This window comes from Dasypus novemcinctus, chromosome 23, assembly GCF_030445035.2.
Source record: "Dasypus novemcinctus isolate mDasNov1 chromosome 23, mDasNov1.1.hap2, whole genome shotgun sequence".
NCBI lineage: Eukaryota > Metazoa > Chordata > Mammalia > Cingulata > Dasypodidae > Dasypus > Dasypus novemcinctus.
Genome location: NC_080695.1, coordinates 14,673,288 through 14,699,837, shown reverse-complemented (window position 1 = coordinate 14,699,837; position 26,550 = coordinate 14,673,288). Strand labels below are relative to the sequence as shown.

Here is a 26,550-nt window from a genome sequence, read left to right as displayed (position 1 = left end):
CTATGGTTTTCATAAAAAATTTAAATCTCTTTGAAAGCAAAAGCAACAGGCAGTATACCTCTAAGGGGGCAGAACTATTATAGTATCCAAGGGCAGTTTTTGTGGGTGTTCAGCCCACAAAGCTTCTAGTAGTAGCACATATGCAAGGTCTATCTTTAAGTCCCTTACCTCCATTAAGCCATTCTCTCCATGTGCTGTATGTCTACAAACATTATTGTTTATTCTTCTTATCCAGACACCATCATCATAAACTGGAGTTTATAGTTTTGTCAAAAGTTGGTTTCAGTCTTTTTTTTTTTAATTTTCTTGTTTTTTTAAAGATACACAGATTGCACAAAATTCAGTCATTATTGTCCTTCCTTGATTTACAAATTCTTTGACAGCAGGGACCATATACCTTTTATCTTGTACTTTTTCTTAAATCAGTTTTATTGATACATATTAATAAAGCATACAATTCATCCAAAGTATACAATCAACAGTATTTGGTATAATCACGTATTTGTGCATTCATCACTTCAATGATTATTAGAGTATTTTCATTATTACAATAATACAAAAAAACAGAAAAAAAAGTGCTATCCTTTAATAATCACCTCTCAGTCTATCTTGTACTTCTTTTGACTTATTTCACTCAACCGTTACTTACGGAGTGCCAACTTTGTGCCCAAGTGTCAACATATAATGGCTACCCAATTTTTTAAAAAGGGCATTGGGCTTAGGATATATGATTAACAGGATCCCATGGTGAGAACCTATGAGCAAGGTGATCATAACAGACATAAGGCAGGCATTTACTAGTTTCTGAATTCCTGAAGAGTCAATTCTCATTTGGACACTTACTTAAGTAAGGCCCTCTATGTCAAATAAAATAGTTTTCCAAGTTAAAAAAAGAAAAAAAAAAAAAAAGCATGCCATGAAGTAGTAAGTATTGTGCTCAGAATTGATAATACAAGACAATTTGCAACTTTTAACTCTGATAAACTTATTCAGGGATTTATTAAGTATTTGATAATTGAAATAAATTTGGCTATTAATCACTCTATATCTGCACTTAAAAACGCATATGCAAACACACAAAAAAAGGGTATCTTCATGTGGATGAGAGGTTGTGTGATTTTAGACTTGTGTTTGAGATAATGTAGGAAGGTGAAAGAGAAAATGCCTAACAGGCAGCTATCAGGTTGGTGCAAAAGGAATTACTGTTTCAGACTGTGAATTTTTTACATCATTATAAAAAGGCTCAAACATATCTTTATTAATCAAAATAGGAACCATTACAATCAAAACGTTTTTGCCAGTGAGAAATAAGTTTATTTTTTCCCGTAGTGTAAAAATCCATGCTTCGGGATTCGACAAATTCTTGGAAAGCATTTTCTGCATCCTGATAGTTATGGGAGCGTTTTCTCTGCAAAAAGTTGTCAAGATGCTTGAAGAAATGGTAGTCAGTTGACGAGATGTCAGGTGAACATGGCATATGAGGCAAAACTTTGTAGCCCAATTCGTTCAACTTTTGAAGTATTAGTTGTGCGACGTGCAGTCACGTGTTGTCATGGAGAAGAACTGGGCACTTTCTGTTGACCAACACTGGCTGCAGGCGTTGAAGTTTTCAGTGCATCTCATCGATTTGATAAGAATACTTCTCAGATATAATTCAGAAGGCTGTAGGGGATCAGACCGGCAGCAAACCACCAAACAGTGACCATGATCTTTTTTTGGTGCAAGTTTGGCTTTGGGAAGTGCTTTGGAGGTTCTTGTTGGTCCAACCACTGAGCTGGTCGTCACCAGTTGTATAAAATCCACTTTTCGTCGCATGTCACAATCGGATAGAGAAATGGTTCATTGTTGTTGTATAGAATAAGAGAAGATAACACTACAAAATGACGATTTTTAAAAAATTTTCGGTCAGCTCGTGAGGTACCCACTGATGGAGCTTTTCCACCTTTCCAATTTGCTTCAAATGGCAAATGACCATAGAATGGTTGATGTTGAGTTCTTTGATAACTTCTTATATAATTTAAGAGAATCAGCTTAGATGATTGCTCTTAATTGGTTGTTGTCAACTTCCTATGGCCAGCCCCTACACTCATCTTCAAGGCTCTTGTCCCCTTTGCAAAACTTCTTGAACTACCATTGCTCGGTACATTTGTTAGCAGTACCTGGGTCAAACACATTGTTGATGCTGCAAGTTGTCTCTGCTGCTTTATGACCCCTTTTGAACTCAAATAAGAAAACGGCTTGAATTTGCTTTTTGCCTAACATCATTTCCATAGTCTAAAATAAATATAAAGAGCAAGTAATAGCATCAGCAAAAAACATAAAGTGACAAATGCACATTAAAATGATGTATAAAATAACCACATTTATTTAAAAACATGCCAATATCAAAAGGCAAATTTCAGCAATGCAAACTGCACTTAATTTTGCACCAACCTAATAGAAATACAAGAAGGCATTTAGAATCAAGAATAGGGTTCGGGATACAGATTTAAAATCACCTGTATCATCAATATCATCAAAATATTAAGGTAAAGTTTACTGAGCACTTCACAGGTGCCAAGTTCCATACCAAGAGCTTTATAAAGTTTAACTCATTTAATACTTACTGTAACTTTATGAGATAGGAAATATTATTGTATCCATTTTGCAAATGGGAAAATTAAACTTCAGAGAAGTTAAGTGAGTTGCCAAAGATGACAATACCGGGTGAATCCCAGTTAGGACTCAAAGAGTCCTTATTTCAGAACATGTTGGCTTTTAAATATTCTAGTGACAAATATCTAATGATTGTAAATGAAATCCATCCATACCTCCAAAAAATGAGAACAGAAGGCCAACAGGTTGACAATGGAGTAGAAGATAAAAAATAAATCAATAGAGAAAAAAGGACTAGAAAAATACATGGAGAGGCATGATCCAACAGATCTGGAGTCATGGAAATTTTAACTAAATGGGATCTTAGAGACTAATTTCAAAGAAATGAAAATGTCTTTATAATAAAAATCTAACCCCCTGTCAATAGTCCAAGTAATATTCAATTGGAAGAAATCTCAATGCAAAGAAATAATTTGGGACTCTCTTCTGAAATTTTGTTTGTATTAAAAAACGTAGTCTATAGCTCATATCACTTGCTCCTTTCTGAAACATTTACATTAACTACCATGAGCTAGGTACTTACATACATAATCTAACTTAATCCTCAGCACAACCCAGAAAGGTAACATTACTTTCCACATTTTATAGATGAAGAAAATAGAGAACCTCTTATATTTTTTAAAGTAACATTTTGTGTGATCTATGTATCTTAAAAAAATAAAAGAAAATTTAAAAATGAAAAGAAAATAGAATTTCTGACAAATTATTCAACTGTTTACCATACACAAGACTGCATGACTATAATACAAAGCAAGGGTTTTCTTTTCATTTAATGTTAAAATATACACAATACGTCTGGACTAGGTCTTACAATCTGAACCCAGATTTTTAACCATTTTCATGCTATTTATGATTACAACGAACAGAAGTCCTGTAACAACAGTGTATAGAAAAGTACACAAAACTGGATTGTAACAAAACACAGTATGCAGAAGCAATGGATTTTATGATTTTCTTTATGTAAATATCAGTTTAAAAATTGCTTTAGTTTTTGATGCTCGCTAAGATATGGCAACCAGCACAGAAAAAAATTACTTGGCCCATGTGTATCTTAACCTTATTTCTTAAGTAGGAGTAAATACTGAAATCCTTTTGCTCAATATGTCAATTGGTAAATGGAACCCAGGTCTGACTCCAGTCTGTATTCTTTCCAATCTTTCATACTACCTGTCAGAAACACTTTAGTGGCAGGTTTTCTTGCCACTGCCCTGAATACTTGTTTCCTAATTTTAATTTAATTCAAGACTCTATGCTTCCAAAATATGCTTTTGCTTTAAAATTTTGCTACTTGAAATTACTTTATTTTAACCTCGACAATTTCCTAATTAGATGTATTTTTAACTTAATCTGATTTTTAAAAATACTTAAAATTTATCTTTACAAAGGTTCACTGTTTGGTTTGTTGCTTGTACCAGAGTTATACTAAGATCTTAACCATCTGTTAACATCATGCCTTTCTTCCTGGTCCTTATTAATAAACAAATAAAATCTTACCTTAGCAATATCTTTGTGAATTACCTTAGCAATTCCTGTTGTACTGGAATTTATACCTAGACAGTTTTATTCCTTCCTGAATATATGTGCTTTCTGGTCCCAAACTATACAAACTTGTGCCTGTTTCTCCAATTTATATGTCTATTTTGAATTTTTCTAGTTATCAGAGTATAGGCAACCCACAAAAACATTTTTAAAAATACCATACGTAATTGGACTAATTGTCTCACAAGCACAAAATACTAAAAAGAACATGAGCTTCAGAGTTAGATTTGGGCCCTAACCCTTGCGCTGACCCTCAGAGGACCTCGTAACTTCTCTGAGCCCCAGTTTCCTCATATATAAAATAGGAATCACAATCCCTGCTCAGAGGGTTATGGTAAGGATTAAATGAGGTATGGACAGTACCTAGGGCATATTGGCTGCTCAATAAAGAGTAAACAGACATGGCAGTAAAAGACATTCTATTTGAAATCATTGTTGTCCCTTTGGATATCAACTTCAAACACAGTATGTGCAAAACAACTGATTTATCAAATCGCTTCTCATCAAGGAGAATTTTGATAAGTACGTTTCTGTACCATCATCTGATAGGGGACCTACCACCCTGACCCATCCACACCCCGCCCTGTTTCCCAGTCCTAACCACCAGCACTAACTCACTACTAACCTCCCTTTGGGCATGATCTCAAGCCAGCTGTGTTCACGCAACATCAAAAGATATGCTTATTTTTTAGTTCAATAATGACAATTAAGAGGTTTTAAATTTTTTGTACTCTCTTACTCTATTGTTCACACTCTGTATATTTACTATGATACAGTAGATGCATTTAACCAGACCAAAATTCTGACACCTGTGACAAAAACATGCCAAGCATGTGGGAAAAGCATGTGAGGTGGAAAGTGGGCCTGCTAATTCAGGGACTGGATTATAAAATGCTATTTTATACCAGCGAACCATTTTGCTAAATTAATAACTGTGTAAAGTTCAATTTCAGGTGGGTTTGCTTAGCTCATAAATAAGAAAATGATTTCCCAAGGACTGTAAAAATAATAATTGCTAAGGAGATGCTGCTGGCTTGGTCACAAAAACAAGTTGAGTAGGAGAATTTCATGTGTACATGCGCATGCATGTGTGTGTGCATGCTGAGTATGTGAATGTGAGGTCCTGTGTGTGCAGAGATAACGGAGGAAATGGGCAAGTTCTAGGAACTTGCTAGGAAAGTGCTAGGAGATTTCTTTCATCCAAAAAGTAGACAGTTTAACTTTGGAAATTCTGTAATTATTAGGTAAAATTATCAGTAGTTTACAATTATATATCTCTTTACAGTTTACAAGTTTATAGTTTACAAATTGTTAAACAGACATTCAATTTGATGCCCTGAAGTCAAGTAATGTAGCTAGGGAACACTTGAGAAGGAAAGGGAATATAAATGCATCAATCCGTGTAGTCCCACAAAGACTAAAGGGGAGAAGACAGGACCTTGGAGACAGCCATCGGGATTTAAAGGAAGATGGCTAGAATTTTAAACACGACAAAAGCCCAGGAGGCATTGCAGGGGAATTAGACAACATGAGGGGCAGGTTGTTTTCGCTACAGAAAAGAAGGGGCACACAAGGTATGCTCCACATTCTAAAATAACATGAAAAGATGACTGAAGAGTGGAACTCAACCTCATGGTTTCTCAGACCCCAAGCAGCTGACTACCAACCATGGTTTCTGAATGAACTGGGTTCAAAACACATCTGGTTCCAACAAAAGGCTTCCCTGGCCTTTTATATATTAGAAATTTAGTAAAAGTCTTTCGAGGATCTGCAGTTCTACATAGTGGTGGCACCCTGGGGGCAGGGGGGCATCTATTCCATCAATCGAGTTTAGTATCTTACAATTGTGGAAAAGGAGTTTCCTTCTGAGCAGGGATGAGCAATATCGATGGGAAGCCGACACTTGGACCATCTCTTGGAGATGCATGCTGAAAGAACTGCAAGTGTTTCTCCAGAGAAAGCACTTGCCTGGGTATGACTCAGGGCCGGGCAGGAATTCACACTATGAATCCGGGTGGTGGGAAGGCGGAGAAGTATGCCTATAAAGATCAAAGAACCAGGGATGGAAAACACACTAAAAACCTTCCCAGTAGTCAGGCTATCTCCCCGAAGGCAAGACCTCCTGAAATCTGAGTGTAATCAAGATAGAGCAATGCCCTGGATGCCACCAGCATAGGAAAAGCAAAACAAAATAAAAAGGGGGAAAGAGGAAAAGTGTGATTAAATAAGTAAATGGAAAATAGCAGAAGAGATAGGCAAAACAGAAAAGCAGAAAAGGAGCAATGCTCATATCAAGGGGACTGCCCACACCCTACCACCACCCAATGCATCCCCACAGCACTGCAGGCTGCCCACTTCAGTTGCCTGCAGTATCAGTCAAAACGAGAAAGGACCTGAGTGTGGGGCAAATGCCTGAGACTTCCTGCCTTGGGTGGGGTTATTGGGATTACTGTGCGGGGATCCACTGAAATGGACACGCCACACAGTGAGTTATGTTTTTAAATGAAGTCTCTCAAATTTGGCCACCTTGGAGATGACCTGGGGGAGCTTAAGAGGTCAGTGATTATTCAACAGGAAGGATTTTAGCCTATGTTTGAAAAAGGCATTTCTTCTTCTTAGGAAAAGGGGAAGCATCTGAGACCCCAGGGAGGAAAATATCTGGATGGGGGTTGGGAAGCCTTAGAGTCTGTCCTTTAAAAAGGGAGAAAATTGTGAAGGTGAGAACTTGAGTAAAGCAAGCAAGTTACCCTTTTCTAACAGGGAACAGGAGCCCTACAAAAGTAGGAAACATTAACTGGGGATAAGGAGTAGGATGCCTCTTCTTCAACCCCTTAATTACCCCACTCCCAGCTGAGATGCCTCTGAAGGTAGAGGATCAGGAGATTTAAGACCTGAAACCCGAGCCACCCTCCGACTTTCTCAGAGACTTCACACCACTCAAAAACAAGGAAGAAACCCTAATACACAATTTGAATAATAAGGAAGATAGTCCTTACCCAGAGAGACCACGTTCCCAAAATTCTCTAACATCACTTCTCTGTAGAGATCCCTCTGAACAGGATCCAGGCATCCCCATTCCTCTCGAGTGAGGTACACAGCCACATCCTCGAATGTCACAAAGTCCTGAAATAACACATCCTGGCTGCTCTGGGGAACGAACCCACTACAGCACTGTGGCCAGAGAACGAAGATGTTGATACAGAGAGAAGGTGTCCAGCGTGTATTTATGTTGGAGAGGAGGGAGACGAGATTAGGACCTAGGGAATAAATCCCCTAACCCTTTAACCTCTAATAGCCAAGTGCCCATCACAGCACCTGGACAAAGAACCGACACAGGGAAGGAACAGTGCTGGCTTGTGTGGTTGGGGAAGGTGGTTTGTGTGAAGTCCAGGTCTCTGAAGATGATCAGTTCCCAAACTGGGGTTTGCTATTGAAAAAAACTCCAGGCAAGGTTCCCAGATGGGATGAGGGAAAGGCCACACTCAATCAGCAGCAAGAGGCCCTGAGGAAAAGCAGAGGGATCCTCAGCTCACCTGGTACCTGGCTGTCAGAAGTGCAGCTGCCTGGTCTCCTGGGCTTCCCGCATGGGGAAGAGCAGGCACCTGGAGAACAGGTGGAGCTGAGGGAGGAGAAAGGAGTAAAGAGTGAGAGCGGCCCTTTCCCAGGGCTCCCTTACAGAAGAGGCCTCTCCAGCCCAAGGGGAGTCGGTGGGACCTTCTTCACATCAACATTCTAGTTAAACCAACAAACCGTTATCAGTGTCTCATCTCTGCTCTTTCTCAGCACTTGCATGCCCTACTTACTTATGTTTAGACCTAACTGTTATACAGGATTTTAACATGAAATCTCCTATTTCACTTTATTCTCATGACAGGGCATTCCTCTAACAGAGGGATAAGCATTATACCTGTTTTGCAGATGGGCAAAGCAAAGCATAAAGACTTGCAGTGACTTATCCAAGGACATGGTTATTCTGTGGCTTTCTCCTGACCCTTTCCCATATATTGTTCTGTTTCATTAAGGCTTTCTCTTGTGAGTGGGCAATGTCTCTGCAACCAGTTTGGAAGGCCTCCAAGAATAAGGAATGGTCATCCATTTCCTTACAGCCTTTCCCCACACTCCCACAATGCCCCACATCACTCCATACACCATGACACTCGACCTCCTTTGCTGATGCACATTGTTTCAAGCTGTGGAGTTGGTCACAAGTAATTTAAGACACAGTTCTTACAAAACAAAGGAAGGACAAGACAGACCAACCTATTTATACAACACATAAAAATATGATTATATATTCCACATCTAATATATATACATTCATACAGGCAATGTTCTTAACCAAGGAATTAAATAGTTGCTTTCTTGACCAAAATTAATTAGTCACACACATGGCAGTTGCAAATGAACAGCAGGTGGTAAAAACACACAAGTTCACCAAGAGAGAAACTAAGTGAAGCAAACAGGGAGGCACAGGCCCTAAATCCAAGAGAAACTGAGGAGAATCTGACATTGAGGGCCAGGCATAAATTGCAAGATGTGGCAAAAGCAGCCTGTCTTAGAAATTGTTCTGGATGTGAAAATTTGGATGACGTGAAGCATGTCTGGAGGAAAAGGAGAGGGCATGACCACTTCTCTGCTTACTAAAGAGAGATGGGCTGTCCTTAATAGAGGGATCCAGACCTTACTTGAGAGGTTTCAGGCAGGGACTGAAATGAACTATACTTGTTTCTCCTTTCCAGACCTCCATCTAGGAGTAACTGAAGCTTCTGACCTTTCTTAAATAAGGCCCAGGAGCCCCTCAGGAGCTCCTCTCCACTTCCAATCTCCTGGATGTTAGCGCTCTCTCTGCCTTACCCCCAGTGAGTCCCTGTTCCGTGCTGGTCTGCTGCATGAACTGAGGCTCTGGGGACAGACCCTCAGACTGAGTCTCCAAAGACTGAAACTGGAGCCTTGGTGATGATTCTGCTTCTTCCTGGGTTGATATTTCCTCCATTCCTGTCTGGAGGACAAGGACCATCACTGTGGGTGAGATTAGGAGAAACCACAGTAATATGTTAAAATATGCCTCATTTATATCCTCAGGACATACACACTTAATAAAAAATAGTTGATAATGACTAAAGGTCCAAAATAAACAAAAGAAAGAAAAATGGATATTATTCAATTTCAAATATTTAGGAAACAAATCATATGGTCCAAGAATGCAGGCCTATTTGAACTCCAATAATTCAGAATTTGTGATATTTCAAAAAAAAAAAAAAACCCAAGACAGTACAATTTAGTACTATTAAGATCTCTGGGGAAGGTTTAAAATATTTGAAGTTTAAAAGCTGCCGTCAAGGCTCAAATCTGTAGCCAGAGAAATATGCTCATTATGATTACTCATATTTGTCAAAGTTGGCCCCTAACGACTTCATTGGTTATACTGCTGGCCCGCCTTGAATTACTAAATGGGCTTGTCTACAAGAAAATTCCTCGTTTGGAAGACAACTTTGCTAACTCAGACAGGGTTGGCGAGCCTTGTCCCACAATCTCGAGCGTAACTGAGGGAAGAGTTGCGGTTCAAAAAGGTTTTACCGGTGTCTTTAAACGCGAGCACAGGACCAAGGTTCCGTCTTCCTTAAACAGGAGCAGAAGGGCCCTGGCCTAGCTCTCTAGCCTGGTCCTCAGGAGGCCTCGCCCGGCGCTGCCCTTCTCTCACTTTCCTTTTAGTTGAACACACAGTCCCAAAGAGGTGAAGCGGAGCAGAGACCCAGCTCCCGCTGGGGCACAGTCACGACTTCCTGACAGGAGGGCGTCAAGCAAACCGGGACTGAAGAGAGAGGTGTGCTCACCTCGGCTTTCGCGCGTCCCTGAGAATTGGAACCTCCGTGGTGGGAAGTCGAGGGATTCCTTCTCCCGGGGTGACAAAACAAGACGGCGACCCTGCCGCGCACTCCGGCCAGACTGTACCCGGAGCTGTTTCTGGATAACCCACCTGAGCGGAGGGACGGTCTAGCCCGCCTGGAGGCCGGCCCTTCTCGGTGGCACTTCCGGGAGCAGAGTCCGAAGGCCGGGGGCGGAGGCAGGTCAGGCGAGGGCCCCGGATGAGGAGTTGGGTCCGCGCCTTCGGGCGACGTCTGGGGTCAGCTGCGTTGCGTTCATTCTCCTCTTGTGCCCGTCGGTCGGCCCACGAGCGACTTAACGTTTCCCTGTCCTCCGGGTTCTTGGCGCTTCTGTCGCCAATATACCGGCAATGACCGCCACGGCCCTGGACGTGGGAAATGCGCCCCCGCTGTCCCTTCGTGGCGTAGGCCGGCCCTCGAGATTCCCCGCGGGCCTAAGCGGGTGCGTATCCCGGGCGAGGAGGGGTGACAGACCTGGGGTCCGACTTCCTTGAGTCCACCAGTTGGGAACTAGGACAGGAGTGCTTGCCCATTGTGGAAAATACGCTCATTAGATTCTATGATTAAGGACTGCAGGCCCCTCGGTGGATGTGAGGACCCCAGAAAGTCGCGGATCAGAACCTATTAAGGTTTTTGGGGAAAGGTGGGGAGGGGTCATTGGGCAAGTTGGAAAGGAAGGGAAAAATAGAACAGACTGGGAGAGAGCTGCATTCCTGGTGGAAGAACTAGACTTTGCCGAAACAGCAATGAGTAAGGTATGGTGCTCCGGGACAGAAGTCCTTAGGGCATTGTGACCTCCTGGTGTTCCTGGATCCTTAAAGAATGTGATGGCTTGTGGACAGGCATAGCAACACAAAAGATGTCAAAGCGAATATAAATGCTCTAAGATGGAAACCTTTGAAGGGGGAGATTTATGCTTAATTTTTGAAGGAAAGAGGTGATCTGGTCGGAGCTGTGTTTTGGTAATACTGTTCAAACCCTATTAAGTATTTGATTTGGAAGAGAGGAGTTGGAGCTAAGGAAAAAAAACAAGCTCATTGCAGTAATCAATGCTAAAGATAATGAAACCCCAAATTCTGAATATTGAAATGAAAATGGAGGGAAAATGAATGGAAGAGACAATCTCTCTAATGCTCCACAGAGACTAATATATTGGAGTATGAAATTAAGGTTTGTTGGAATTACATTAGCTTCTGGGAGTAGAAGACTTAGTGGAATGAATCTTTGGAGCATCCTTCTCCCTGTCTTTGAAATCCAGTCCAACCTTGACATACTTGCCAGGATTTCTTTTCAGGAATCAACTAAATTATCTAATTTGTGAGGGCTGGTTTAATAACCAGATAAAATAATCTGTAAATCCACTAGGCTTATGATCATATTTCAAAAGCAGACAAATGAGTGAGGATAGCCCTGTCAAAGCCCAAGTATTAAAGAAATCCTTTTCCTCCTCTAGGAGAACTCATAGAGCCTATATAACATGAGACGTTTCAGTGTTCACATTAAAGCTTAATTTGTTATCTTCAAACTATAAATAGAAATTTCAGTTTTTCCCCTGTACCCCATTGGATCGTCTTGTACACCCAACTTTGGTGATCACTTTTTAAGAGTGACCAGATCACTTTTTAGAGTAGTAGGTGGCAATGGAGCAGCATAGGTAGGTCCTGGGCCTTCAGACTTGGGTTTGAGTCCTGGCTCTACCACACTGACTCTCTGTTGTTAGACCAATTACTCTATATTTCTAAGCATCTATTTCATCTCTAAAATCAGGAGGGGTGTTATGTGTACCTCAAGAGGATTCTGTGGGTATTAAATGCACTGTGTACATTAGGCATCAAGTGTTGCTTGCACACAGCTAACATTGATGGCTGTTACTCAGCATTTACCATGTCTCACCACTAAGTTTAGTGAGTTGTCTTCATGATCAGTTGTAAGAGGCGTTAGCAGCATACAGCTCACCATTGCTTTTTAATACCACCATTCAGTTTGTCTACCCTGCAGGGATAACAGAAAACTACCTCATTAAACATCTCTTAGAGCAGAAAGGACAGCCCTTTGAAGCAGACCCGGCTTGGATCAAGTAAGCCAAGTCCTTACAATGGCAGCTCATTTAAGGGATACTACAGGTTTGTTTCTCCTTCCTCCCCAGGAGATGGAAGGTATAGTGATAGTGAAGGTGGAGGAAGAAGATGAAGATGAGGAAGATCATTTTCAAAAGGGAAAAAAGTAGCATAGAGTTAGTACCACAATTTCTTCATCGTTCTACAACTATGAACGAGAGAGCCTTGTTATCATCATATTTAGTTGCATATCATGTGGCAAAAGAGAAAATGGCTCACACAGCTGCTGAAAAAATTATTCTTCCGGCATGTATGGATATGGTGCTTACCATTTTTGATGATAAATCAGCTGACAAATTAAGAACAATACCTCTTAGTGATAATACAGTATCTCATCAGATCTGCACTATTGCAAAACATTTAGAAGCAATGCTTATCACATGGTTACAGTCTGGGATAGATTTTGCACTCCAGCTTGATGAGAACACTGATATTGCAAGTTGTCCAACACTCTTGTTTATGTCACGTATGTGTGGCAAGATGATTTTATAGAGGATTTGTTGTGTTGTTTAAATTTAAATTCACGTGTAACTGGACTAGATTTATTTACTGAATTAGAAAAGTGTATTATTGGCCAGTATAAGTTAAACTGGAAAAATTGCAAAGATGTTTCAAGTGATGGAGCAGCAAATATGACTGGAAAACAGATAGAGTTGTTGAAAAATTGATAGAAGCAACTCGTAACAATGCTCTTTGGAATCACTGTTTTATTCATCAAGAAGCTTTGGTATCCAAAGAAATTCCACCAAGTCTGATAGATGTATTGAAAAATGCAGTGAAAATAGTTAATTTTATCAAAGGAAGCTCATTGAATAGCCAACTTCTTGAAATATTTTGTTCAGAAAATTGGGGCTAACCATACTCACTCACTATTTCATACAGAAAATCGTTGGTGGCGGCGGCCTTGGCCCAGTGGTTAGGGCATCTGTCTACCACATGGGAGGTCCGTGGTTCAAACCCCAGGCCTCCTTGACCCCTGTGGAGTTGGCTCATGTGCAGTGCTGATGCACGCAAGGAGTGCCCTGCCACGCAGGGGTGTCCCCTGCGTAGGGAAGCCCCACGCACAGGGAGTGCACCCCATAAGGAGAGACGCCCAGCGTGAAAGAAAGTGCAGCCTGCCCAGAATGGCACCGCCCACACGGAGAGCTGACACAACAAGGTGACGCAACAAAAAGAAACACAGATTCCCGTGCTGCTGAAAACAACAGAAGTGGACAAAGAAACATGATGCAGCAAATAGACACAGAGAACAGACAACTGGGGTGGGGGGAAGGGGAGAGAAATAAATAAATCTTATTTTAAAAAAAAGAAAATCGTTGGTTGTCTCGAGGAAAAGTATTAAGCAGAGTATATGAACTCAGGAATGAGATTTACATTTTTCTCATTGAAAAGCAAACTCATTTGGCAGATTTTCTTGAAGATGATATTTGGGTAACAAAAATTGGCATATTTAAGTGATATTTTTGCCATTCTTAATGAATTAAATTTGAAGCTAGGGGAAACACAATGATATATTTCAATACCTGAAACATATTCTGGGATTCCAAAAAACATTATCATTGTGGCAAATAAGACTCAAAAGTAATCACCCTAGCTACTATATGTTCCCAACATTGTTGCAACACATTGAAGAGAATATTATTAATGAAGATGGCTTAAAAGAAGTAAAATTAGAGATAGTGTTGCATCTCACTTCTTTGTGTCAAACCTTTAACCACTACTTTCCAGAAGAGCAATTTGAGTCATTGAAGAAAAATGTTTGGATGAAAGATCCATTTGCTTTTCAAAACCTGGAATCATGGGGTTAAACTTGGCACCCGAGGACGAGAATGAATTACTGCAGCTCAGTTCATCATTCACACTGAAGAATTATTATAAGACATTAAACTATCAGCATTTTGGATTAAGGTTAAAGATGAGTTTCCCTTGCTAAGTAGAAAGAGTATATTGCTTTTATTACCATTCACAAGTACCTATTTGTGCGAACTAGGATTTTCCATCTTGACACGACTGAAAACAAAGAAAAGAAATAGGCTCAATAGTGCCCCAGATATGCATGTAGCATTATCTTCATGTGTTCCTGACTGGAAAGAGCTAATGAACAGGCAAGCACACCCATCACATTAAATAAAATCTCCATGAAATTTTCTTTTTGCCCTTTTTTTAGGACATGTTTGGTATGTTGTATTTAAATATTACATCATATTCGGAATCGACTAGATTTTTAATTTTCCTAGTAGTAGCAGTAAGTATTGTTTCATGAAACTTGTTTCAGGCATATGAATACATGTGTGGATGTAATGTATGTATACAAGGTTATGACATAAAATATATTCCTGTGAATTGTCAAGAATTCTGAGAAGTATTTGTTCTTAACACTGTTAGCTTTATTATCAAATCCGTACCCCTCCCCTCTGCTGCTGCCTTGCTTCCTCCTTTCTGGCAAAGCCCTCTTCACATTCATTTGCCCTCTATATGTCTGTGTGCTCTGCCCTCTCTGCTGTAATTCCAGGAAGTGAGTCTTGTTGCTAATCATGGCTTAACGCTATCCTTGCCACTGGTTTATTTTGGCATGGGCGTGGTTATACGTCTAGCTAATGAGATGTGTAGAGCAGTCTCCTGGGATGTTTCTGTAAAAGAGGATTCCCTTTTACTCAAAAAAGGAACACAGAGAAAAAGATAGTGGCATAGTTTTTTGTTTGTTTGTTCGTTTGTTTTGTGGCATAGTTTTTTAATCTCCCCAAATTCCCCCTTAAAAACACACAGAGCAATTACGGTAGCAAAACCAAAATCCATTGACAGCATCTGCAACACAGCTAGATGACAGGGTAGCCCCATAAACCCTAACATGATTGCTGAGGACAAACCTGCAATAGTTAGGAAACCAGCGAGGTCTCGACTGTTGTGCAAGAAGAAACAAACAGAAGCAACAGGCACCTTACAGACATGAGTACTGCAAAATAATCAACAGGTACTCCTGCCAAATTTCAGTGAGCTAATTCAAGAAGAGCAGCTGAACTGGATACATTTGCAACACATTGGTAGAGGGTAAGCGTTAGGAGTTGGTGGTGAAGTCTGGAAGAAGTGTGCATCCTATGAACTTTGAAACCTAACAGAATTCCCTTTCAGGTCACAGCCCTACAATGAGGAGAATCTGCTGGAAGGAGAAAACAAATCGACCAAAACAGGGACAACATAAATGGGGAGAAAAAAAAGTCTTTGTGTCCCTGAGGATGGATTTCTTTACGTTCATCTGTCTGGAATCAAGAGTTGTTCTCTGGTCCCTGGTTGCTGACAGTTGACACAAGCACCATCCTTCTAGAACATTACAGTTCTCATGGGGTCATTTTCCATGTAAGTCCTCAATCTAAAATCCTGCCTTTTGGGGGCCAAACTCATGCTTCCTTCATGTATTTTGACTCTTAACGTTAACTAGTACTTGCATCTCTCTAACTAGCACAGTTTTACCAGGGATAATTTAGAATTGCAGTGGCCACTTAGGGGAAACTTGACATGAAGAAGATTGTTGTGTGAGAAGTGCCTTAAACAAAAAGGGAAGAAACTGATGAGATTCTGTCTTGACTGAAAGAAATCATTCAGCCTCTACTCTCCTCTCTTTATATTTTGGGACTTACCAAATACTGGCTTTTTAATTGCAAGTCTACTTATCTATAGCTGGCTCCATCTTTTTTTCTCTCCTCTCATTTCCCCCTTCTTGGGGTACTTTTAAAGACTCAGGAGGAGAATTCAGACCGTCATTGCACAATCTGAAAATATCTATTCTAGAGAGTCAAAAACTGACTGAAAGAAAAATTACTAAAATGTTTCTTTTGCTCTAAGAAAACCATTTCTATATATTTCGATATACCTGATTCCTAGTGAGACTGAACATTTTCTATATGCGTAGTATCTACTTGCATTTTTTTTTTCTGCCTGTTTGTCCATGTCCTTTGGCCAGTTTTAAACTTTCTCTTGTTAATGTGTATGAACTCTCTCTTTAGAATGGATATTAATCTCTTGCCTACTATCCATTATGCATTTTCTTCATGTCTATTATAACTTTGTTTATCCTGTTTTCCCATTTGGAAGTTTTACATTTTTTATGAAATGAAATCTGTCAGTCTTTTCCTTTATGACTTCCAGTTTCTTTGCAATAATAGGAAAGATTTCCCTATGCCACATGTACTAGAGGAGGTTAACCTGCTATAACAAATAGGCCCAAAGTGTATTGGTCCAAATAAAATAGAAACATTTCATTCTCTTAATAATCCTGGATGACCTTGTTGTTCCAGGTTGGGAGAAGGGGGGCGGGGGTTGAATCAAGCGCAGTCACGCAGGCTGACACTGGCTCTCTCAACTTCAGCATGTGGTTTCCAAGGTCACTTGCAACTGAAGACCATTCCAGCTCATGGGAAGGGGAAGAGAATGTGAAAGAATGAGCATAGCAGCTTTTATATGCTAGTGCTGCAAGTTGCATTCAGCCTGTCTGCTTACATTCTGTTGGAGAGAACTTAATCGTAGGGCAGCATTTAACTGCAGGGGAGGTTGTGAAGTGCAGTAAAGCTGGGTCTATGGAAGAAGGGAAAATGGATTAAGACATCTAGCATTTTCTACCACAGTTCTTCCCTCTGGCCAACAATAGCTGCTTCATACATTTACTTCTTTCCCAAGAGAGAGAACCCAAAGTCCCATCTAGTTACTGCATTCAGTTCAAAGTCCAGGATCTCTGGATGATGCATGGTTCTCTCAGACAGGTCTAGATGTGATTGATTCCTTTTGGCCCAGTGACCTATGAACTCAAAGGTTGTCTGTTCCCTTCCCCAGACCCCCAGTATAAACCCAATTTACAATGGTAGAGCAGGGACAGGATAACTATAATAAAAACTCCCATTCAAAATAGGTAAGAAACACAGTCATTGGTCCATAACAAAAGAATGAAATCATGCTAGGCAGAAAAGGAAGCTCCTTCCCTTTATCTCAAACTTCATGGTCCCCACATTTGCCCTCTGGGAGATGCTTTCATGGCCACAACTCGAGTAGGTGTTGGGGAGTAATGCTTTCCTAAGGAACTGAAGCTTCTCCAGCCCCCTCCTCTTGCAAGTTTGAAGACTTAAGGTTTGTTTTCCACAGCTTGATTTTTTTCAGATCAGGCTGATTTCTTTGGCTGTATAATTTGCCCCTGGATTTCATAGGTTCGTTACCTATTTGGTTCCAGTCATTTCCCCTGTGTTGGTTACTAGACCCAAAGTTCTTTTCTAGATGATACCTTTTAAGCCTGCTTTATTTCTGTACTTCCTTTTCCCTATGCTTTTCTCTGAATCATGACTCCCTAAAGACCAATTAAAACATTAGGTTTAGATGGCCAGTGAGCAGGCCAGGTCCCTTTGGTTTGCTTTAATGGAAAGTCTTTGTTCCTCAAAGTCACTCTCACTCTTTCCCCACCCTAAGTGTTCTGTCATTTAGGATACAGGAGTAGTTTAATAATCCTGAGAGGTCTTTAATCTCCAGACCTATTTCTCTTCCACTTCTGCTTGTAAACTGCTCAGTTCTTTGCTGAGTTCATGCCTTTCTTGTAATACTTGGCTGAAGTTGGCAAGGTAACCGAGATTTGCTAACTTCCTGTCTCCTAACAACTACCCACATTTTATGTCTTTGATTAAAGTTGTTGGTTTTTGCTGGTATTTTCCTTTTTTAAAGTTCAAGTGTATTAAAGTATGATTTGTGTGCAGTAAAATCTACCCTTTTTTAAGTGTAAAGTTTGTTGAATTTTGACAAATTTATGCAATTGTGGAACTATCAAACTCATGTTATTGAATATTTCCTTCCCTCTGAAAAGTTCCCCATTACCCTTTGTTGGTAGTCCTTCCCTTGCACCACTGCTAATTTTGTTATAACTCTGTTATGAGATTTTGGAAAGAATACAATAGATGTTGTTGGGGGTAGAGACACCTGTTATCACCTCCAGGGAAGGAGTACCACTCCCTCGAGGAGAGCAACCATGGTTTGTAGGCGTTGGGCCACCAGCAAAAGCACTACTCATGGGATATGGCTCAGGTGACTGGGCTCCCACCTACCACATGAGTAGTTGCTGGTTTGGATCCCAGTGCCTCCTAAAGAAGACAGTGAGCTGGCATGACAGGCAGGCACAGCAAGCTGACACAAGAGACACAAGAAGAAAAAACATAATGAGAGACACAACAAAGGGAGCAGAGGTTCCCAGTGCCTCCTAAAGAAGACAGCAAGCTGATGCAATGGGGAGGCGTGAGTTGACGTGACAAGATGACCCAACAAGAAACATGGGGGACTTCCAGGAAGATGGCATACTAGAAAGACATGGGACTATCTTCTCCTCCAGAAAAATAGCTAGAGGATAGATGGAAACAGCCTAGAAAAACATTCTAGATTTTAGAACACCAGGTGAAGGCTGGACATCACCCAGAGTAGAGCGGGACAAAGGAGAGAAGTTACAACAGAACTGGACTGATTATTGAGGACTCAGAGGGGAGTGGAAATATTTCCAACCCAGGAAAACAGGGGGCTGCCAGAGAAGGCTGGAGAATGTCTCAGAGAAAGTTTGAATAACAAGGCTCTTAGCTTCCAGATAGGAAGCTCTATCATATTGATCCAGTCTGTGTTGCAACAAATACACTCTGACCAGGCATTGAACTGAGAGCTGCCAAAGAGCACCATCTGCTGGCAGACCAAGGAAGTGCACACAAAAAAATTAAGTAGGAGAGGCTTTTTCTGGCTTCAATAGCCTCCCTCCCCAAGGCCCTAGAAAGTGACTCTACAATCAATTACTGGGTCCACTTCCAGTTTTGAGCAACCAGCAGGACAGGCCTAATAATCCAGGTCAAGCCAAAAATCAGAGCAGTGGTAACACACAGCTTCCTGCCACTAAATCCCTCCAAAAGAAAAAGAAATTGAGCATCTGAGTAAACTACATCCAATCAGTTGCCCAGATATCAGCAAAAAATCACGAGCCATACTAAGAAAATAGAAGACATGGCCCAAGAAAAGGAATATATCAAAGCCCCAGAAAAGATGCAGAATTTGAGAGAATTAATCAGCGAGATGCACACAAATTTCCAAAATCAAATTAATGAGTTGAAAGACCATATGGTCAAAGAGATGAATGACATCAAGAAGACATTGAGGGAAGTGAATTTGGCCCAATGGATAGGGCATCTGCCTGCCACATGGGAGGTCTAAGGTTCAAACCCAGGGCCTCCTGACCTGTATGATGAGCTGGCCCACACACAGTGCTGATGTGCACAAGGAGTGCCATGCCATGCAGGGGTGTCCCCCATGTAGGGGAGGCCCACACGCAAGGAGTGTGCCCCAAACAGAGAGCCACCCAGTGCAAAAAAAGCACAGCCTGCCCAGGAAGGCGCCACACATGCACAGAGCTGACACAGCAAGATGGCACAACAAAACGAGACACAGATTCTGGGTGCTGCTGACAGGAATACAAGCAGACACAGCAAAACAGCGAATGGATGTGGAAAGCAGACAACCGGGGGTAGGGTGGGGAAGGGAGAGAAATAAAAAATCTTAAAAAAAAGACTGAGAGAAGCGGTTGTGGTTCAACTGATAGAGTGTTCACCTACCATATGGAGGGTCCAGGGTTCAATACCCAGGGCTTCCTGACCTGTGTGGTGAGCTGGCCTATGCACAGTGCTGCCATGTGCAAGGATTGCTGTGCCATGCAGGGGTGACCCCCGCCTAGGGGTGCCCCACATGTAAGGAGTGTGCCCCACAAGGAGAGCTGCCCCACATGAAAACAGCACAGCCCGCCCAAGAGTGGCACCGCACACATGGAGATCTGATGCAGCAAGATGAATCAACAACAAAAAAAAGCGACACAGTTTCCTGATGCTGCATAACAAGAATGCAAGCAGATGCAGAAGAACACACAGGCAGCAGAATTGGCCCAGTGGTTAGGGTGTCTGTCTTCTACATGGGAGGTCCGCAGTTCAAACCCCGGGCCTCCTTGACCCGTGTGGAGCTGGCCCATGTGCAGTGCTGATGCGCGCAAGGAGTGCTGTGCCACACAGGGGTGTCCCCTGCGTAGGAGAGCCCCACGCGCAAGGAGTGTGCCCCATAAGGAGAGCCACCCAATGTGAAAGAAAGTGCAGCCTAAGAATGGCGCCACCCACATGAAGAGCTGACACAAGATGATGCAGCAAAAAGAAACAGATTCCCGTGCCACTGATAACAACAGAAGCGGACAAAGAAACAAGACACAGCAAATAGACACAGAGAACAGACAACCAGGGTGGGGGGAGAGGGGAGAGAAATAAATAAATAAATCTTTAAAAAAAACACGCAGCGAATGGACACAGAGAGCAGACAACAGTGGGGGGGGGGGGGGGGAAGGGGAGAGAAATAAATAAAATAAATCTTTAAAAAAAAAAAGAAGACTGAGTAAGCACAAAGAAAAATTTGAAATCCTGAACAGAAAAGTAACAGAGCTCATGGAAATGGAAGAGGGAAACAGAATGAGATACAACAAAGCAGGGAGTGGAGGTGGCTCTAGCAATTAGGCAACTCCCTCCCACATCAGAGGTCCTGGGTTCGGCTCCCAGTGCCTCCTAAAGAAACAAGGAAGATGAAAAGACATAGTAGACATAGAGAGGAGAGAATCATGGGCATCAGTCCCCCAGGGCTAGCCAAGTTACAGTAAAATTTCCCATTCCAGGGAAGTGGATGTGGCTCAAGCAACTGGGCTCCCATCTACATATAGGAGGTCCAGTGTTCGATGCCCAGGACCTCCTGATGAAGGCACGCTGGCCCATGTGGTGAGCTGGCTCACACAGAGTGCTGCCCCATGCAGGAGTGCTGGCCCATGAGGCAAGCTGGTGCAGAAAGATGATGCAACAAAAAGAGACACAGAGGAGAGACAATAAGAGATGCAGCAGATCAGGGAGGTGAGGTGGCACAAGAGAATGATCGCCTCTCTCTGACTCTGGGAGGTCCCAGGATTGGTTCCTGGAACTGCCTAATGAGAATACAAGCAGACACAGAAGAACACACAGCGAATGGACACAGAGAGCAGATAATGAAGGGAGGGGGGAGAAATAAATTTTTAAAAAATCGTTTTAAAAAAATTTCCCATTCCAATTGTTAATGAGTCTATTTTTAATTTTAGTTCTGTCATTTGTTGCTTTATGTTTTTAAGCCTATGCTATGGGGTGCATACATATTTGTTCTATCTTCCTATTGAATACAAATCATGAAATATTTCCCTTGTGTAATTATAATGCTTCCTGCATTAAAGTCTACTTTGCTGTTAGTAGTAGAGCTGTAATAGTTTTCTTTTGGTAGGACTTGGGTTTAATTCTGATTCTAATAGTGTATCAGGGTAAAAATAGGCTTAGGATAACAAATAAACCTGAAAAATCGTGACCAAATGCAAGGGTTGTTTCTCCTTTGCAGGTTGGTAGGGGTTGGCCAGATGGTTCTGTTCTACACCGTCACTCAAAAAACAGGTTGAGGGGGAAACGGACTTTGGCCCAGTGGTTAGGGCGTCCGTCTACCTTATGGGAGGTCCGTGGTTCAAACCCTGGGCCGCCTCGACCCGTGTGGAGCTGGCCCATGTGCAGTGCTGATGCACGCAAGAAGTGCCGTGCCACGCAAGGGTGTCCCCCGCGTGCGGGAGCCCCACACGCAAGGAGTGCGCCTGTGAGGAGAGCCGCCCAGCGTGAAAAGAAAGAGCAGCCTGCCCAGGAATGGCGCCGCCCACACTTCCCGTGCCGCTGACGACAACAGAAGGGGACAAAGAAACAAGACACAGCAAATAGACACCAAGAACAGACAACCAGGGGAGGGGGGGGAAATTAAATAAAATAAATAAAATATTAAAAAAAAAAAAAAAAAAAAAAAACAGGTTGATGGAGAGCCAGGATCTTATAGTCACTCAAAAAACAGGTTGCTGGAGAGCCAGGATCTTATAGTTCCATCATCTGGAACATAAAGCCTCATCTCAGCAGAGAAAGAGAGCACTTCGAATAGTTACACCAGTTCTTTTTTGTTTCAGCCCATAAATATCTTTTACATATTACTTCTGCTCATATCCTTTGTCCAGAACCAGTCACATGGTCCCAGAAATGTAGGGAGAAATGCAGATACTTGATGAGAAGTAGATGTCACAACTATGCTTAAATGTGTTACCTTGAACAATCAGTGTGAAATATTTCTCTTTCCTTAACTATTGGTATTAGTTCTCTAATGAATAGTGTTTTTTCTTTTCTTTGTCTGCAAGTGCCTCTCCCACACTCAGCCCATGCTCTCCAGGTGAGGTCAACATCCTTCTACCCGGACTCTAGAGGTGGATCAGTTACTCAGGCCTGGAATATTCCCTTCTGTTAGCCACAGGAATTAGCTCAGTGATGGATGTGTGACTCATGCTATCCCAAAAGAGATCAGCTCCAGACCTTTGGTGACATTGTAAGGTAGAAGTGCTCTCATTTCACTGGAGATGCTGGGATGCAAGACTGGGGCTATCAGAGGAAGGGTTTGCTACCACCTAGGGAGAATCACTGCTTGAGATTGAAGTCAACTCAGAGGAAAGCAGAACCAAGAAATGAAGAGCCTTCATTATGACGTCACAGTTACGTGAGCCATTAAATTCTTTTTTTTTTTTTGCTTAAGAAAATTACAGTTCTTTTTGTTGTTGCTCAGAACCAAAAGAACCTTAACACAGCTTCCCTTCCCCCACCCCTCCACTCTTACTCTCAAATGCCCTCTATCCCATATTTTATTTTAGTGATTGGATTAGGTATCCAAGATGAAATGAAACTTTTCAAATAGGTGGACTTAGACTCTGCTATCCCCAAACTACGGACTGAGAAATCAAATTACTCCAAGTTGCAGCTTTCAACGTCTCAGGTTTTCACTGTGTCACCTGAGGGTCACAGGTGCTTGGGAAGAGGCAGCGACTCCACCTGAGTAAAGGACCTCTCAATTCAAAGCAGTTCAGTGCACGTTTACTAAAGCCCATTAGGCGCGCGGCGCTGCACTAGGCGGGGTGGTGAAGATGAATAAGGCATTCCTGCCTTCCAGCATCTTAAAATGGGATTTACAGACTCAAATGCCTACAAGGCCAGGCAGGTAAATCTAATGCACGGGAGAGGCCTGCGTGTACTCCCAATAAGAAAGTCTATCTGAAATGCAGCCTTGCTGCCAGGGAAGGAATAAAGAGAAAACAGGCAGCACCTAGGCCGCTGTAGCAGTTTCCATGTGGGAATCCAGGCCCATGCTACCAGATTTGACTTTCCAAAAGAAGTCAGAAAACCAGACATTTATGTGAAATCCCCTAATCTTTAAATGTTTTTCATTTAGATTTCTAAAACATGGCGGGGGCCAAATGGAGCCCAACTGTGGGCCACGTCAGATGGACCTCACTTTGCTACTTTAGGCATTTGTTGGGCACAAAGTACAGTGTGACTTTTTCTAACCCAAGTGTATCTCTCCACTTTAGGGAATTTGTGGATGGAGAGGGGATGTTACCCCCAGACTAGTTGGAGATAGCGCATGTTCCCTTTGTCTTCTTCCTCCACCTCCACTCCCTACCCTGTGCCTCCCCTCCCCCACTTGCCTGGCTACAGATGTATTGGACGTGCCCAGGGCCCAAGCCGTCCCTTGCTGCTACTACCCAGGCCCTGCCACCCCCAGCCCAAAGGGCACATCCACTCACATGTACCCCTAGACCACAGAAAAGGCCTGGGCAGACAAGGCCCACCCAGGCATAGGCTCCTAAAGCACTGGATCCAGGGTTTATCTCAATTAGACTCGGATTACCCAACTATAAAATTGGGATACATTCCTAAGTAGTATTTGTAAATACATAAGGCACGTAGGATATTTAACGCAACAATAAGCACATTACCAGGTGCATGACAAATACAACTTTCGTTTTTCTTATAAACAAGATTATACTATTGCTCCAATGGTTTGTTAAATTTATTTTTTTAGACCTCGTGATGACTTTGTGCTTATTTAGACATGCTCTCTTCTGGTCATCCTCATGATCAGTGATATACTCTGGTAAAATTTCCAACTGGGGTAAAATAAAGCAGTTGCCATACTGCATCAGACTCAAGATTTTCGTATTTCTTCACTCCGCCTCTGTCAGAGGTACCAAGGAACAGATGTGTTGTGAAGAGGTAAAATTGTCATTAACATGAGTTCCAAAATATACACGTTTCTCCATTTTGGTGCATATCCCTGAATTTTTTTTAATTTTAAATTTTTTAAGGAGGCACCAGGGATTAAACCCAGGACATTGTAAATGGGAAGCAGGTGCTCCACCACTGAGCTACATCCACTCATCAGAATGAATTTTCTCTTTAATCTGCTATAGTTTCTGTATATCTGTAGGTACTCCTTCAGTTTACTACCATCTAAGCAAGTGTATTTCACTTATTTTCCTCCTCCTTACTTAATTCTGACTCAAGGAATGTCTCTTTTTCATTCTCTTACCTTGGGATTTGGCAGGTTCAAATCTATGTTCATTCTAATTTTTCTGGTTTCCTGTGGTGGTTAGAAACTGTATGTACCTCGGAAAAGCATGTTCTTAAATCTAATCCATTCCTGTGGGTGTGGACCCATTGTCAGTAGGATCGTATGACCCACCCCATTCAGAATGGGTCTTAATTCTTTTACTGGAGTACTGTATAAATGGGAAGAATACACAGAGGGAAAGCTACGGAAGTAGAAGCTGAAACCAGTGAAACCTGGAAGAGAAGGGAGAAACCAGCAGATGTCACATGTGCCTTGCCATGTGACAGAGGTGTACAGGATTGCCAACAGCCAATCTTCAGGAAGAAAACATCATCTTGATGGTGCTTTGATTTAGACATTTTCACAGCCTCAAAACTGTAAGCTTGTAAACTAATAAATTCCCATTGTTGAAAGCCAACCCATTTCATGGTATCTGTTTTAAGCAACCTAGGAAACAAAAACATTCCTTGTCTCTGGAACATGTCTAGGATCTGTTCTTTCTCCTTAGGTGTAGCTTCCTTTATGGTGAAATCATACCGAGATTTTGTATGAAGGCAGAAAAATGTCTTATTTATTGTCTCCAATTCCTTTCCTAATAGATTGCATCATTTTGGTTAAGTGAAAGCACAAAGCATATTGGCTCACATCTATAGAGCAAAATAACAATTATATTTTTGTTTAGTGGAGGCATAATTATTCCCTAAAATAGGTCAACAATGCACTGTTTCCACAACCAAGGAAACTGTGATTTTACTTGGTTTTTGTTGTTGATGTTTGGATTTTTAAAAATTAATTTTTATTTATATATCCCATGTGACATCATACAATATTTGTCCTATGTGCCTTGCTTAGTTCATTCAGCATGTTTTCAGAGTTCATCTGCATTGCAGCATGTGTCAGACCTTCATTCCTTCTTATGACCGAATGCTTGCTTTTCTCAAACAGCTGCCTATTATTTGCTACAGTGGGATTTAATTGGCTTCCTAACAAACAAAGCTAGACTAGGAAAGCATGAGAAATCCCCATAATAGAATGCATGTTTTGGCCAAAGAAAGGATTTGAAGATTGGGAATGAAAACATATCCTGAGTTTTGAAATCATGTTTCTGAAAATTACTGAGGGGAAGGTTGTAACACTTCACAGTAGAGTCTAGAAGGAGACTGGTAAGTAATGGCTGCTGGAGTGGGGCAGCATCTGAAGCCTACTGAGAGCAGAAACTGTAAATATAAAGGTAAGCATAGAACTCATTGTATTTGGCTGCATCTTTATTTGATGAAAGGTAATTATCAGGGAAGCGGACTTGGCCCAGTGGTTAGGGCATCCACCTACCACTTGGGAGGTCTGCGGTTCAAACCCCGGGTCTCCTTGACCCGTGTGGAGCTGGCCCATGCGCAGTGCTGATGCGCGCAAGGAGTGCCCTGCCACACAGGGGTGTCCCCCGTGTAGGGGAGCCCCACGTGCAAGGAGTGCGCCCCGTAAGGAGAGCCGCCCAGCACGAAAGAAAGTGCAGCCTGCCCAGGAATGGCGCTGCCCACACGGAGAGCTGACACAACAAGATGAGGCAACAAAAAGAAACACAGATTTCCGGTGCCGCTGATAAGGATAGAAGCGGTCACAGAAGAACACACAGCAAATGGACACAGAGAGCAGACAACTGGGGTGGGGTGGGGCATAAATAAAAAAATGAATCTTTAAAAATAAAGAGGTACTTTATTTATTTATTTCTCTCCCCCCGCCCCCAGTTTTCTGTTCTTTGTGTCTATTTGCTGCGTCTTGTTTCTTTGTCTGCAGCACAGGAATCTGTGTTTCTTTTTTGTTGTGTCATTTTGTTGTCAGTTCTCCCTGTGTGC

The 26,550-nt window shown here is 41.9% G+C and overlaps 1 protein-coding gene and 1 long non-coding RNA gene across 3 annotated transcripts; one reads left to right on the top strand and one right to left on the bottom strand.

The window, feature by feature from the left end:
* Nucleotides 1-398: 398 nt before the first annotated feature.
* Nucleotides 399-10,236, bottom strand: ZNF655 (zinc finger protein 655). Its single transcript, XM_012526843.3, is given in 6 exon segments — nt 399-6,059; nt 6,061-6,233; nt 7,191-7,317; nt 7,728-7,813; nt 9,049-9,213; nt 10,029-10,236. Coding segments are annotated over 5 exon segments (576 nt in total). The 5' UTR covers nt 9,212-9,213; nt 10,029-10,236; the 3' UTR covers nt 399-6,032.
* On the top strand, nt 10,236-25,118 carry LOC131275472 (uncharacterized). Of its 2 annotated transcripts, XR_009182926.2 has the most exons (3): nt 10,236-10,521; nt 15,326-21,687; nt 22,086-25,118. It is a non-coding gene; the product is annotated as an uncharacterized lncRNA (long non-coding RNA). The 2 variants fall into 2 exon arrangements; XR_009182925.1 differs by having other exon boundaries at nt 15,326-25,118.
* The last annotated feature ends 1,432 nt before the right edge of the window (nt 25,119-26,550 follow it).